Genomic DNA, 17,341 nt, shown 5'->3' on the forward strand with positions numbered 1-17,341 from the left:
ACACGACTAAGTCTGACAGAAGCCGGCCTATCCGGAGCCTATGCTGAGGCATCACGTCAAGCCATCCCATCTCCATACTTTGTAATTAATCTCCACATACTTGTAGCCGAGTCCCCCTCCTATATAAAGGGGACTCACCCTACCTTGTAAGGGACTGATGTTGCTCCATTTCTCCACAAGTGCAATAATCTCTCTCTCTCTCTCTCTCTCTCTCTCTCTCTCTCTCTCTTTATTCTAAGTCATTTGTTCTCATTGGCCCGAGGCCACCTCGCATTTATCATTTTTTACTTGTTCTTCGCCCGTCTAGCTGTGCAATGGCCATAAAGAGCCTTACTTAATCGTATCTCTGTTTGTTATCCCTTTCTCGAATGTCCCAGATAGCTCGACCTCGGCTTAAGCCTCCTTCCCACTGCCTAATATCGATCGTCTGATCAATGCTACGGCCGGTCACGAGACCCTTACCTTCCTCGATGCATACTCGGGGTATAATCAAATCCAAATGAACCCCAAAGTTAGGGAAAATACCTTATTCATTACGAAATATGGTACATATTGCTATAACGTAATGCCCTTCGGGCTAAAAAATACGGGAGCAACATACCAACGCCTAGTTAATAAGATGTTCGAGCATTAAGTAGGTAAATCAATGGAGGTATATATTGATGATATGCTAGTCAAATCCCTGCGCGCAGAGGACCATCTGACCCATTTGCAGGAAACTTTCAACATCCTTAGAAGCTACAACATGAAGCTCAATCCCAAAAAGTGTGCCTTCAGAGTAGGCTCAGGCAAATTCCTGGGCTTTCATGGTCTCAAATAGGGGGATCGAAATCAACCCCGACAAAATAAGTGCCACTGAAGAAATCACAGTGGTGAACAACGTAAAAGCCGTCCAATGGCTGACAGGGTGGATCGCGACCCTTGGTAGATTCATATCAAAATTGTCAAAAAAAAGCTACCATTTCTTTCGCCTACTCAAAAGAAAGAACAACTTCGAATGGACTCCGGAATGCCAACACACCCTGGAAGAACTGAAACGGTACCTATCTAGCCCGCCTTTGCTGTACACACTCAAGGAGGATGAAACGGTGTACCTATACCTGGCTGTGTTTGAAATAGCGGTAAGTGGCGTACTAGTTCGAGAAGAGAAAGGTACGCAAGTTCTTGTGTATTATGTAAGCCGAACCTTGGGGGACACCGAAACCCGGTACCCCCATCTAGAAAAATTTGCTCTCGCACTGATAAGCGCCTCGCGCAAACTGAAGCCTTACTTTCAGTGCCACCGCATTTGTGTTCTATCAACCTACCCTCTCCAGAGCGTACTGCACAAACCTGAGTTGTCAGGTTGACTGGCCAAATGGGCCATTGAACTCGGAGGATATGATATCGAGTATCAACCTCGGACGGCCATCAAGTCCTAAATATTGGCGGACTTCGTGGCCGACTTCTCGCCATCCCTCGTCCCCGGGGTAGAGAAGGAACTTTTAATAAGTTAGGCACAACCTCCGGGATATGGACCCTGTTCACATATAGTGCTACAAACATTAGAGGATCCGAACTCGGTATAGTCCTAAAGCCGCCCATTGGCGTCATAATCTGAAAGTCCATAAAAACCACAAAACTAACTAACAACGAAGCCGAGTATGAGGCTATGATTACATGTTTGGAGTTGGCCAAGGGCTTTGGAGCCAAGATTATCGAGGCAAAATGCAATCGCTCCTCGTGGTGAGTCAAGTGAACGGGAGCTACGAAGCCCGGGAGGACAGGATACAAAGGTATCTGGATAAAATCCAAATCACGTTGTGCCACTTCAAAGAATGGACCTTAGTACATGTACCCCGAAAGCAAAACAGGAAAGCCAATGCCCTCGCGAACCTGGGATTGTCTGCTAAAGAGGAAGACCTGCTTCCCGGAGTTGTCATCCAATTATTCAAGTCTGTGGTAGAGGAAGGTCACGCGGAAATTAACTCCACCTGCCTGACATGGGATTGGAGAAACAAATACATCGTTTATCTAAAGGACGGAAGCTACCCGCCGATCCAAAAGAATCAATGGGGCCGTGTACAAGAGAACTTTCGATGGCCCCCTGGCGGTGTGCCTAAGACCGGGCAACACGGATTATGTGCTTCGAGAGATCCACCTACGGAAATCACTCCAGGGTAGACTTCTTAGTCCGAAAGGTAATCAGAGTAGGCTACTATTGGGACAACCTAGAAAAGGATGCCAAGGAATTGGTCCAAAAATGCGACAAGTGTCTGAGATTCGCCCCCATTATCCACCAACCCGGCGAACAACTACACTCCATTTTATCACCATCGTCGTTCATGAAATGGGGAATGGACATCGTCGTCCCTTTGCCAACGGCATCAGGTAAAGCTAGATTCATTCTGTTTATGACTGATTACTTCTCAAAATGGGTGGAAGCGTAGGCCTTCAAGAAAATAAGAGAGAAGGAAGTCATCAATTTTATATGGGAACACATCATATGCTGGTTCGGGATCCCATCCGAAATAACATGCGACAACGGGAGGCAATTCATCGGGAGCAAAGTAACACAATTCCATGAGGACAACAAAATCAAGAGAATCCTTTCAACGTCATACCACCCATGTGCGAACGGCCAGGCCGAATCCACGAATAAAACCATCATTCAAAACCTGAAGAAGAAATTGGAAAGCGCCAAGGGAAAATAGCGAGAAACACTGCCCGAGGTGCTATGGGCATATCGGACGACTCCAAAATCAAGCACAGGGGAGACACCTTTCTCCCCAGTGTATGGTGCCGAAGCAATAATACCAGTGGAGGTCGAGAAACCAAGCGCCAGATTCTGGAACACTAAGGAGGGATCAAATAACGAAGCCATGGAAACAACCCTCGAGCTGCTCGATGAAAGACGTGAAGCCTCGCTGGTTCGGATGGCTGCCTAGAAGCAGAAAATTGAAAGATATTACAACAGGAGAGTAAATCTCCGATATTTTAGAATTGGAGACTTGGTCCTAAGAAAGGTTACTCTCAACACCCGAAACCCCAATGAAGGGAAGCTAGGCCACAATTGGGAAGGGACGTATCGTATCCTCAGGATAGTTGGCAAATGCTCCTATAAGCTTGGCACCATGGAGAACGAGCAGCTCCCGAGCAGCTGTAATGTATCGATGCTCAAGCAGTATTACTGTTAGGGTGACCGGTTATGAAAACCCATAGGAACCCTCGAGAAAATGTCGCACTATTTTTCCTCCAATCAGGCTTTTTATCCGACTACGGGTTTCTTGCCGGTAGGGTTTTCTAACGAGGCGACGTCCGCACACTCCTTAATAAAGAATTCAAAAAGCCTATGGGACTTCCTTCATAGTCAGCCCAGCCTCAAAAAATGGCAAACGGGGCCCCGATAGGAGGCAATGCACTAGACCAAATAGCCTGAGTAGCCGCGCCTGCGTGGACCGAGCTCACAACAATGAAACAATATATGTTTATGACAGGCAATAAAAGAATATATTTTAGCATTTCATACTTCAAAAAAGGAAACTTCGACATACTCGCAGCAAGGGCCTCTCCGCCGAATGCACCCCGAGATACTCGGAGACTTAGCATTAGAAATTCAATACCCGCACGACCCCAGGGTCGGAACTCCGGGCTCATGAAGCCCCCACAAGGCAACTCCGAGCTCACAAGAAGCAGTCTTCAAGCTTAAACAAACTCGATGACTCGAAGACTGCCATTAATCGCCATACGCTGGAAAACCCAAAACTGTAAGTCCCCTAGCAAGCAGCCTCGGCGTAACCAGATCTATTCTATATTACACAAACTGTAAGACCTCAACAGGTATGAAAAATTGTAAGACCTCAACAGGAATGACAATCTATAAGACCTCAACAGGCATGACAAACTGTAAGACCTCAACATGCATGAAAATCCCGAAGTTTAGGCTATACGTCGCATTTGTAAGAATACCTAAAGGGAATACCCTCGGTGTAGACACCTAAACTATCACTCAGGATCAAAAATGGATGCGGCCCAACGCACATGACTACGGTCAAAACGGCTGATACAGCCAAAATAACGCGACTCAGGGACACCCGACTGTTGCTAAAATCGTAGGCCACTACTCCGAATATACTTCGGATTGAACCAGTTAAAACAGGCTTCCCTTAATAGGCAAAAATGAGCTCCGACCATGTCGGCTCCGAATCACAAAAGCGTCGATCTACTCGACCCATGAGCTATGAATATTTTGAGGTTCTCAAAACATCACCGACAATGACTTGAAATCGAGGTTCTTCTAGAACCGACGACGGGCTAGGCAAAAATATTCCAAAAGACCTTAACGAGTGGAAAACAAAGCCTACAAAAAAAAGCCCACGGGCAAAAATAGCATAAGAGCCATTGTCACCAGCTAAAAAATTGACAACTTGAGGATTAAAATAATCTCGAATCGTAACCCGATTCGGAGACTGGATCCAAAATAGTTAACTATGCAAGCCTCCGAGCAACATATTGAAAGGTCTCAATGACCGAAATAGCGTAAGAGGCACTATCGCCAGTCTAAAAACAAGAGGTACTTGAGGGTCAATTAAAGCTTAAGTCGCAACGTGACTCAGAGACTAGACCCGGAATAGTTAAATTGCAATATGCCTAAGGGCACGGCATAAATGCCACTATCGCCAGTCGAGCAAATCTCTGGGCCACGCGCCTGTAAGGTCACTTCGACCCGAAGCACAAAAGGCCATCATCATCCGCCAATGAGGGAAGGAAGGAGCTTGAGGGTCAATTGAAGCTCGAGTCATAATGCAACTCGCAGACTGGATCCAAAATAGTCGAAATGGAAAATGCCCAAGGGCAAGAAATAAAAACAATTACTACCTGCCTGCGCAGGCATAAAAGATTCAAGGGCAAGAAGGCTCGAGTTGAAGCCCGACTCGGAGACTAAGCCTAAAACAGCCAGGCCAAGCACAGAGGCCCCAACACCTACTCACGTCAAGGATCACATTTAAGAGCCCCCGGGTCTATCCGACCAATTTCGGCCTACCAAACACCAAAATCGGCCTGCCAGTCAAAAAGCAATAACAGAAAAGAGGTACAGAAGAAATAAAGCTTCAAGTTTCTTCCTATATATTATATGCGCGAAAAGAGTGCATTCTCCATATACAAGCATGCTTTACATATATCATAAACAAAGTGACAAAACGGCAAAATCTACAATCCGCACTAAAGGGATACAGCTTGTAAATTCGCCCTCTGCAACATCAACAAGAAGTGACCGAGGGTCACGCTCATCCACCCAATTCATCAACAAGATTACTACCCAATTCATTTTTACTAATACATGGATGATTTAGGTCAGGCAAGGGTTCCTCATCTCCTCCCTGAAGGTGAGGTATAGCATTGTAATGGGCTTGACTTTCGTCAATAGATTCACTAGCTCTATTCGAAGAGGAGGCCATATTAAAATTCCTTTAAAAGATAAGATCACACTGCATTAAGGACATGTACATGATGCATATGCACAAGTAATACAACAAATTACATTATACACGTATGCAAAAATTTATAATCTCCGATGTATTTTCAAGAAAGGAAATAACAACAATTACTAGGTACGAACACAACAACAAAAAATCCTAGAATCACAAACCTAGGCTCTGATACCAAAACTTGTAGCAACCCCTTTGGGAGGGTGCTACTTAGGAAACAAATCTAATTTACTACTTATAAAATATTAAAAGGATATTAGTTAAAAATATTCAGAATAATTTAGTAGCGAAAATAGGCCCATGCGAAAAAGTTCAAAGTGCAATATTTTTTTTTTTTTGAAAATACACTTCATAATTTTATTTTAAATGAAATACAATGTCAAATATCAACATATGGTGATATAACCCTTCTTGAACAATCAACAGATTAAAGAAACTTCCTAAAAAATTTATACTTTCATTCAACATCACTGCAAGTTTGTATTGTACATAAATTTCAAACTATCGGGTATATAAAAAGGAAACTAGTTTTCTCCTTTGTACATATTTACAAGACAAAGTGTAAATTCAGCATATTACAAGACTTGAGTTATTAACACGCCTTAAAACAACAAAACAAGTTACCAAATTTAAGTTACAATATTTTGGTCTTAAAATCCAACAAGCCTCTAAATAACATACACAAATGTGACATATATATATATATATATATATATATCATGTACATATCCGAAAACTATGAAAAACCAAGGTGCATATGCAAATGTTATCTCCATAAGTGCTCCCAAAAGACTACTTCATAATGGCCATCTTCAGATTTCATCTTATACATTACCTACGATAGAAAACAACTATCGCTAAGCATAAAGCTTAGTGGCGTATAAACTTTGGGCTTGGACTCATTAAATTCTCCAATTCCCCTTTCCTGTCATAGTTAGCTCAAATTAACATAATTTAAAATAAGTAAACAAATATATCAAACATATCAAATATCAAACTTTGAAGTGTTTCCAAATATCAATAACAATTTTCAAGAGTCGAGAAAGTGTATGCTATCAATCCAGGAGAGTTTACCAAATATCCATTTTTCGCCCAATATGAACGACATGCCATCACACTAAGCATAATCAAATATCAAGATGGAGCGAAGCCCCAAATCAAGTAGAGTCAAAACCCAATAGTCAAGAGAATCAAGAACCATATTAAAAATGGCTTCCTAGTTCGTACTTAACACGGACAAGTTCCATAATTTAAGACGAACTACAAATCCAAAGTCAAGATGGCAAAAGATCCAAATCAAGAGGCATGCCAAGAGGAGTGACAAAGTCACTGCCACAAGAAGGACAAAGTCCCAACAAGAATGCAAAATGATCAAACAATCCGTACAAATGGGTGATTTAGCAAATAACTTACAATACTTGACATATAAATTGAAGATAAGAAAAATAAATATTAGGTTATTTCAAAATATTCCAGCAAGCAAAAAGAGTACAAAGTTTATGCACAAACCTTGGTGTTTTACCACAAAACAGTTCAATCACAAACTTCGGGACGTTCGAATCGTCTACGCCGTAAACAAACCAAATCCGTCTACTTCCTCAAACACTTCCCCTTTGATTTTTTAAGGGTTTATATACCTTAAATACATAATAAAATATCTAAATAAGTTCAGTGATTTAACATGTCAAACTAAACATGGTATTGGGGAAATTACACAAAAATGTTTGAAATAGAAATTCTGAACAGTATCAATATTTCGTGTTGTGGCTCAGTGTTTAAGATCTAAACGGACAAACTAGACTGTATAATCTTCATAAAAGTTGTAGATCTATGTCTTAGAGTTTCAGAACATCTTGAATCACCCTCATATCTATTTTGTACAAAAATGTATGCTAAAATTACTAACAGTAGTACATGGAGTATTTCGAAAACTAAAAATCTGGGCAGCACCCTGCCCTATACTTTCTGATCCCTTTTTCGGGTAAATACCAGCAAAACTAGATTTTGGTTCCATCATAAGAGTTATATATCTAGGAAATACCTTTTCAGAAAGTTCTGGATCACTTAAATCGGAGCCCTATCCAAAACGATATGTAGAAAACACAAATATTTGTCTAGTGCAAAAACGAGTTGAGAAACTTACCACAAAAGAGAGGAGCAACTTGATCTTCACCAACAAACGAATCTTGCTGGTTGATTTAGTAGAAATTTATGGTGGTTTCATGAAGTTTTCAGAGGCTAAGAAGGAGAGAGGGTAGGTGGTTTTGTTTCTTTGTCTTGCAAGAACGAAACAAGAGAGAAGGATATGGAAAGGCAAAATCATCCAAAGTAATATCTAAACTTTGGATATGTATGAAATGTGGCTGCCCAAGTTACTAATATATTTAGATAAATACAAAAGGTTGGAAGCCCAAAAACTTAATTATATAATGTATTTAATAACAATTCATCAAAATAATATTAAGTGTTACACATAGGAACACCATGGAGCTTTTTTGTCAATATTAACACAGCCTAAAGTGAGAAATTTTTATATATTGTCAATTTCACGTTTAGGAAGTGCAAAGTAAAATATCTCCTCATTATAAAAATGCTCAATCAAGAATGCAAATATTATTAATATTTTGAGGTGTTACAGAATTCACCTCCATTATCTGTCCTTAGAGTCTTAACTAAACAAGAGAATACATTCTTCACTTTATTCAGAAAGTCTCTTAGCACAACTATGGTGTCTAGCTTAGAGACAATTAGGCAGATCTAAATGTATCTGGTGAAGTCATCTACAATTGTAACAAAGAATCTCTTCCCATCATATGTTGGGACCCTGTAAGGTCCCCAAATATCACAATGTATTAATTTAAATGCAACTTTTGAGACAGTAGTGCTCAATTGAAAAGGTAATTTTATTTGCTTGGCCAAAGGGCACACAGTACAAAATGATTGATCACATGGTTTTAGCTTGTTGAGAAACTCATGCTTTCTAATCACCTTAATAGGTTCATGGCTTAATCTCATATGCCATAGTGAACAAGAATCAGAAACACTAGCACCACTATTATTGTTCTCACTATCAGTTATAACACCACCTTTATTGACTGCATTAACTACATTTTCTGAAGACTTAGTTGTAGTAGGTAGTGAACTTCCTTTCAGTGAGCTTCCCTGCAGTATGTAGAGACCCAGTTCTTCCTTACCAATCCCATTCACCTGACCACTATAGAGATCCTGAAAGATATAGAGGGAAGAATGCCACAAAATACTGTAACTCCTTGGTAAGTTTAGATACTGAAAGCATGTTGTATTTGAAATCAGGTATATATAGAACATCACTGATGTCCTGATTAGTGAACACAGAGGATTTTCCCATGTGTGTAACTAATGTTAATTCTCCTGTAGGTAAATATACTTTATTTCTCTCAGACTCTGGAGCAAGCTGACAAGATTTTAACAACTGCAGGGTAGATGTCATGTGGTTGGAGGCTCCAGTATCTATTATCCATCAATTCTTAACAAATTGAGATATCAAGGCAATCAGAGTACCTGTTGCTGCAGTCTTGCAAAAAGTGCCTTCATCCATGCTTTTGTTTAGCAACTGAACAATTTGTTGATATTGTTCCCATGTGAAGAAGGGCGATAGCTGCTGAACAGACTTCTGAATTAATGATTGTGGAGGCTCCTGTGTAAAGTAAGAAGTGGGGTATTGAACAGGATGCTGAGGTATTTGAAGATTCTGTTGATGCTGCATTCTAAAGACTATTTGTGGATTGTTGTTAGTGAACTGGTAGGCATCGCCTAGGGCATGGCTTGTTGCAGGACTTGCATAGTTTACACTCCAAGACTATCTCCCTTCTTCTTAGACTTGAAGTCTGAGGGGTAACCAACTAACTTGTAATAGGTCTCCTTTGTATGTCCTTTGCAATGGCAGTAATCACACTGAGGGATCTTCTTCTGAGGCCTTGGATTTCCCCTTGCAGTTACTAGACCTCTATTACAGAGCATTGCATTACCTTCAGCAACTTCTGCAACTTGCACTACCTATGTAAAGTTTACTAGACTCCTCTTACTCTCAAGATCAACAAGCAAGGAGTAGGCTTTGTTAAGGTTAGGAACTTGAGAAATCATTATAATCTGACTCCTAACTTGTGAATAAGAATCATTTAGGCCTGCCTGTGAGGAACTGTAGAAGTCTATGATATTCAAATTGAGCAGCATACTTCTTAGATTCTGGGCATGGACACCCAGGGCAAGGCATGAATGCATCAAATTCATCCCACAATTCTCTATGCTTAGAGAAATAGTAAGCAACAGACATAGTTCCTTGAATGAGAGTATGAATCTCCCTGTGGAGATGAATGACTCTAGATCCATTCACTTTATCAAACCTTTCCTTTAGATCTTCCAAGACCTTGTGAGCTTTGGACGCATATACAATAGTACTTAGCAATCCTGGTCGTACTGCATTCATTATCCACGACAAAACTACAACATTCACCTTTTCCCATTGGTCATGTAGATCAGGTTCAAATTTAGACTTAGGGTACCTTCCATCAACAAAACCTAACTTACTTTTGCCTAGCAAATCAATCCGCATAAATGCACTGATTGTCGGAGATTCATTTGCAGGTGGGTGATTGTTCTCATCATCTGTAATTGCCATTTCCAGCTTCCTTGAGTCCAATTCAATTTGATTTCGAGTGATTTCAAAGAAGCCCTAACTTCAATACTCTGCCACTTTGAGACAATTCAACACAGGATGTATGAATTGATGTGACTTAGAGAACGAACAAGCGGAAGATTGAGCTTAGATCGGAGATGCAAGCTCTGATACCATGTTAGCTTCCATAGCTATGGAAGATGAAGCTCAGATGAAGAAGAGAAAGAAGCTTCGAGAAGACCAGTTGAGAGAATAGAATTTGTTATTACTGAAAGGAGGAATTGTACTGTACAAACTACTTCTCTTTCTATTGTTCTATTTATGTACATTGCATAACTAACTAACTAACCACTTGCTTAACCACTAATAACATTAACTCTATTTAAGCTAACTAGAGTTAGATAACCTCGAGTACTCTCAACAATTTTATGTTACGTAAATCGAATTGTGTTGCTTTAGGAATTATTTTTGGTGTTTAATTAGTACTGTATAGTGATAATGTAGAGGCTTAACTGATGAAAACATTATTATTTTTTATAGAACTTTCTCGTAAAAATACTGCCAAACGGCAAACAATGGAAAGTTCAAAATTAAATGAGACAACCAGTCAACAACAAGCTGGGGAGAAAACTAAGTTTATTTCATCTCTTGTTTTTCCTTTCTCATATTTCGTCTTTTGTTTGCTTAGAATTATGTAAAAAAATCCGAACAGTTAGAAATTTAAAATCCACTAAAAAAATTTACCTTATATAAATTATTTCTTTATATGGACTAAATAACATAACTATAATCAACCAAAATTTTGTCAATAAAATTATTCCTTATTTGAATTTGTATGTTTTTTTATGGTGATTTATGGAACAATTTAAGAATGCAGTGAGAATAATTAAAAAAAGAGCTTTATTTTCTTTTAGGTGACTTTAAGAACACGGATGCCAAGTTTCTGTCTATTTCCTTATTTTATTTTTTAGAGTTAATTTAATCGTTCAAGACTAAATTAGATTTGCAAGAAATTTATAAGTTAAAACCTACTAAAATTATTTAAAAAAAATGTGAAATTTACCATATATGAAATATTGATTAGTGTAATTTATACCGTCCTAAATTTAAGCCATTCCTAATTATGCAAAACTAATAATCGGTACTTGAGTTAGGGAAGAACATCTATAAAGGAACTTCTCTCTGGTATGTTAACCTCTACCCAAACTTTTCAACTGTCTTCATAAACGATATTCTTCAGGTATTTCTATGGCTGTATTTTTTTTTCTCGTTCTTTTTTTTGTGGGATTGGCTTTGGTTTGCTTTTGCTCTTTAATTGTTGTTGATTCTTTGGAAGGATTAGCATGAATATTTTATTATTATGATCAATATTTGATAAGATTTACATGTTCAAATTATCGGTTTCACGTATTTTATTGTAAAATTCTATAGTTCTTTTACTTAATTATTATGTTGAATTATTAACAGATGATTGAGGACTTCTATAACGTCTTTTTTTATTGATTTAGTTATATAGGATCGATATTCATGAAGCTCTTATACTTCTATTTTATAACTAAAAAAGGTCAGTCATGAAGTATCTCGCGTTTACATAGGGTTCGAAGAAGGACCGTACCTTAAATGGGTGAGATGTAGGCTGCTTACCCTAATATTATTTCATGGCTCGAACTCGTAAACTATAGGTCATATAAAGATAACTTTACATAGTACACATATTGCGCACGTAGAGACTAGTTCATTTAAAATTATATATTATCATAATAAAATTTCAACCATGGTTGCTATCAGCTCAATGTTTTGCATAAAATTTGACCCCAAAAAAATGTTTTGTACCATGAGATTGACCTAAAAGAAGGAGGGAAGAAAAGCACGACGGGGACTTAACTTGTTATATTTAATTCGTAAAATTTAGAATTTAGTATGGCGACAAGGTTGTGTTAAGCTATTCAAAAAGATAGAAATATTATACTGGACCCTCTTTCCCTGCTAGTGCTGGTCCTCCTCGTAGTTGAAGGGTGCCTAATTTAGTAACAATAGTATGTATATATAATTACTAGTTTTAAGTGTACGATGCGTTGCACGTGTGTATAGTGTTAATCAATTAAAAGTATATATATTGACATTAAAATAAATGTAACACCTCTTTAAATGATGAAAATAATGTTAATATTAATTATATTTAATATTTCAGTTTATGTAAACCTATTTCCTTTTTAGTCTGTTCCAAAAAGAATGATCCCTTTCTAAATTTGGTAACAATTTAGCTTACACTTATAATTCTACCCTTAATGAGAACCTTTTATAACCACACAAATATTCTGGCCCCTTTTTGACTTGTTTAGGACCACAAATTCCAAATATGTTCATTTTTTCTTAAACTCCGTGCCCAATCAAACAGGTTCACATAAATTGGAACAGATGGAGTAAGTTGTATCTCACCTAATATCTCTTTATGAATACATTTTATCTTCTATTATTTCATTCTTATTTATTTAAGTTTGCATTTTAACAAATTTAATTTTAAGTATAATATTATAGCCGATTTTGCTCTATTTTTTTGGTTTCTTTCATCATTGGTAGTATTTTATGAAAATAAATTTATGTACTTTAATATTTGTGTCAACTTGAAAAATTATTTTACTTATACGACGAATTTGGAAAAACAATGAAATTGGATTATTTTTCTAATTATTCATTCAAATATTTTTTTAATTAGTTAATTCAAACACTTAATTATTTATCCTCAGCATTAAAAAATAATTATTTTTTGAGGATGCAAATTCTTAATATTAGCTCAATCAAAATTTAGATATTTAATAATAATTACACTTTCATCCACAATAAATTCTGTTTTTAATAGTAAAATATTAAACTTTTGCACTTTATGTTTGTCGAAGCCTTAGTGTTAGTGAATTATTTCAATTACTCTCTCTCTCTCTCTTTATTATTGAATAATTTTGTAACTATTTGTTTTAATTATATTTTTAAATCTCTATTATTATTTATATCTAAGCAAAATAGTGGTCAAAGAATAAAACAAATAGCCAGTTCAATCTACTCGTAGCATTTAAAAGGGGAATTGTCGAGTCGGGATAAAGAACAAAGTAAAAAGTTCTCTCTTTCTCTAATATATTTTATCCCTTTTTAGTTTAATACTTGTTCACCTAAAACTTAGCACAATGAAATGATCTATTTTGAGATTAAAAAAAGAGGTGTAATTAGAGACAACTCATGGCATAGTAATTTGGTGTATTTAGTCATAATTTAAGTTTAATATTTAAAGAAGATATAATTCTTTCGATTTTAATGTTCTAAATATAAAGATTTCTACTTAGTTCAAACAAGAAAAATATTTAATGAGTTAAAATTCTGATTTATATATATCTTCTAAGTATTAGAAAAGTTAATCAAATGATGATTTATCTAATATGAAATCTATTTTTAAATGATAGAATGAATGACATTTTACTGAAGAGTTTTTAAATATGAAATCCACGTAAATACACATTATTGCAGCAGGATGTCTCAAGAGTTTTCAAAGATGCTCTTTGTTTTTCAGCCTAATAAGCCTTACAAGATTTAGGAAATTTAGTAACATAAAAAGACTTATAATCATGTTACATAGTTCAAATAATTTTTTTATAAAATCTTAACTAATTCTAAAATCCAATATATCAATACGAGCCAGGTGTTTTCCACGTAAAATACTTGTGTTCTTTACTTTCGCATTTACTATTTCTGCAATAGTAGGTTAAGGAACACTTGATAGATGGCTTGAAATACAGCCTAATCAGTGTATCACAATTGTATGACATAGGTAACTTGGTAGCATTCACCTCTACCAAATATTTTATGGTAAATCTTACCTCTGACAAGATTGTTTTGCAGGGAAAAAGAGTAAACAATATATACATTGTAGATCTATCAACTCTTTCAGAAAATGAACTAACTTGCTTAAGTGTGTTGGACAATGATCCCCTCCTTTGGCACAAGATACTTGGACATGCAAATCTAAGTCAACTCAACAAATTAATCTCCAAGGACCTGATGTTAGGGTTGCCTAACATTAAGTTTAAGGAAGACAAAGTTTGTGAGGCTTGTGCAAGAGGGGGGAGCAGGTAAGACCCTCTTTTAAATGCAAGAAAGTGGTAAGCACGATCAGATCGATGGAATTGATTCATATGGACCTTTGTGGTCCAATGAGAACATTAAGCGGATGTGGTAAAAAATATGTGATGGTGCTTGTTGATGATTACTCTAGATTTACTTGGATATTATTTTTAACATCTAAAGATGAAGCATTTGACATGTGTTACTTATTTTGTTAGAAAAACTCAGAAACAACTAAGTAATCAACTTGCATCAATTAGGTCTGATCATGGAACTGAATTTGAAAATTCTAAGTTTGCTGAATTTTGTGATGTGCATGGCATAAATCTAATTTTTCTGCCCCTAGGACTCCAAAACAAAATGGAGTAGTTGAAAGAAAGAATAGGATATTTGAAGATATGGTTAGGAATATGCTTCTTTCTAGTAAACTACCTCAAAGCTTCTAGGCAGAAGCTGTAAACACTGCATGTTACATCATTAATAGGTGCATGACTAGACCTCTTGTAGAGAAGACTTCCTATGAGTTACTTAAAGGCAGAAAACCAAATATATCACATCATAGGGCATTTGGATGCAAGTACTTTGTGCACAATAATGGAAAGGACTTTGTAGGTAAGTTTGATCTCAGAGGTGATAAGGGAGTATTCTTGTGATATTCTTCACAAAAGCTTATAAAGTTTACGACAAAAGAACTATGTGTGCAGAAGAAAGTGTACATGTGATTTTTGATGAAACTAACATTCTTTCTGAGAGACAGGAACATGAAGATGAAGCTATTGGGATGGTAAAAAGTTTAAATGAAATCACATCCCAAGCTGAAGCTGCACCAGAAGAAGAAATAGGTGATATAACAGGTTCTTCCATCTAGGGCAACCTGACAGGGGGAACTGAACAAAGAAGAACTGAATCTAATTCCTCAATGGAACATGTCCATGAGCATGTTCTCCAGCAACAAAACATGGGAGAAACATCAAGCGAAAATCCGTTAGTTGTGAAATCTTACAAATATCAAAGTTCTAATCTCATTGAGAACATAATCACTGATCCAACTTCTGGAATTAAAACTAGATCTTCATTAAAGAATCTTTGTGCTTTTGATGCTTTCTTATCTCTTATTGAACCTAAGAATGTTACTGAGGCTTTGCAGGATGCAGACTAGGTAAATGCAATGCAAGATGAACTCAACTAGTTTGAAAGGAGTCAAGTTTGACATTTGGTTCTAAGATCCCAGGACAGATCAGTAATTGGCAATAAATGGTTCTTCAAAAATAAACTTGATGAAGATGGAACTGTTACAAGGAACAAGGCAAGATTGGTGGTTCAAGGTTAAAGCCAAGAGGAGGGCATAGACTATGATGAGACATTTGCTCCAGTTGCAAGGTTGGAAGCAATAAGACTTCTCATAGCCTTTGCTGCATACATGGAATTTAGTCTTCACCAGATGGACGTAAAGAGTGCCTTCCTCAATGGCTACTTAAAGGAAGAAGTGTTTGTCAAGCAACCTCCAGGGTTTGAAATCAAGGAGAGTCCTGATCATGTATAGAGACTTGACAAGGCAGTCTATGGACTCAAGCAGGTCCCCAGAGCATGGTATGAACGACTATCAAAATTTCGGCTTGAACATGGATATAAGAAAGGTAAAATTGATAACACTCTATTCTTGAGGGAAAAGGTAAAGATCTTCTAGTAGTACAGATATATATTGATGACATAATTTTTGGAGCAACTACTGAAAAACTAAGGAATTTGTTAAACTAATAGGGAGTTAATTTGAAATGAGTATGATGGGTGAGCTTAATTTCTAATTAGGCTTGCAACATTTAAGCAAAACTCAAATGGAACTATGATCCATCAGCAGAAATATGCAAAAGAGTTGCTTAAGAAATTTAAAATGGAAGAATCGAAGGAAATAGATACTCCTATTGCAACAGCCACAAAATTGGACATAGATGAACCTGGTTCATCTGTTGATCAGAAGTTGTATGGGGGTATGATTGGTTCACTTTTGTATCTTATTTCTAGCAGGTCTGACATTGTTTTCAATGTAGGGCTTTGTGCTCGATTTCAAGCAAATCCAAAAAAATCCCACTTGACCGCTATCAAGAGAATATTGAGATACTTGAAAGGCACCACTGACCTTTGCCTTTGGTATCCCAAAATGAAGTAACTTTAACCTAGGGATATGTTGATGCTAATTATGCATGTTTCCTTTTAGACAGGAAGAGCACCTCAGGTATGGCACAGTTCCTTGGTTCATGTCTTGTAACATGGGCTACTAAAAAGCAAAATTTAGTGGCCTTATCTACTGCTGAAGCTGAGTATGTTGTTGCTGCTCCATGTTGTCCTCAATTGTTGTGGATCAAACAACAATTAATGGATTTTGAAATTGATGTTGGTTGCATCCCTATTTTTTGTGATAACACTAGTGCTATTAGCATGACAAAGAACCCGGTTCATCATAAGAGAACTAAGCACATAGATGTTAGGCACCATTTTTTGAGGGAAAACTATGAGAAAGGCCTGATCACTGTAGAGTTTTGTGCTACTGATAAGCAGATTGCTGACATCTTTACAAAAGAACTAAGTATAGAGAACTTTGAAAGGAACATGTTAGAATTAGGGATGATTAAAATCACCTAATGGAACCAATTCAGAATGCACAATGAAAAAAAATTAATATATTTTGGTTAGAAAATCTGAAACTTGTGTAAATAACTAGATTAATCGTTGTTTAGTCTCATACTGTAAATAGTATACTCATGTGCCATGTGTTAATATGACTCACTGATCTCTAACTAAATTTTCTCTATTTTTGGCAAATTGAGACATGATCAACAGAATTCTCAGTGAAAAACTAGGTTCATTAGTACTGGTTCATCTAAATAACGAGGTATGTCTTCTACACTATGCACAATTAGAAATACATGAGCAGAGTCCTACCCATGTTCAAAAACTTCAAAAGCCTATCCTTTTAAGTTTGAACCAGTTCCGTTTCAACTAGACTCCTCACCGTGTTAAAATGCCTAGATTCTAGGGAAGCCTGACCACATGTTCAACCTGAAATTTCAGGGTGATTAGACTTCTATTTGACTACTAAAAGCTACTGTTG

The 17,341-nt window shown here is 37.0% G+C and overlaps 1 protein-coding gene across 1 annotated transcript; it reads right to left on the bottom strand.

Moving 5' to 3' along the window:
- Positions 1–9,293: 9,293 nt before the first annotated feature.
- On the bottom strand, positions 9,294–10,125 carry LOC142181025 (uncharacterized). Its single transcript, XM_075253135.1, has 2 exons — positions 9,683–10,125; positions 9,294–9,453 (listed from the first exon to the last, which is right to left on the bottom strand). The coding sequence occupies exons 1-2, from the start codon at positions 10,123–10,125 to the stop codon at positions 9,294–9,296; spliced, it is 603 nt and encodes a 200-aa protein (XP_075109236.1).
- Positions 10,126–17,341: the final 7,216 nt, after the last annotated feature.

The sequence above is a fragment of the Nicotiana tabacum genome, chromosome 5, assembly GCF_000715075.1.
Source record: "Nicotiana tabacum cultivar K326 chromosome 5, ASM71507v2, whole genome shotgun sequence".
NCBI classification, from domain to species: Eukaryota; Viridiplantae; Streptophyta; class Magnoliopsida; order Solanales; family Solanaceae; genus Nicotiana; species Nicotiana tabacum.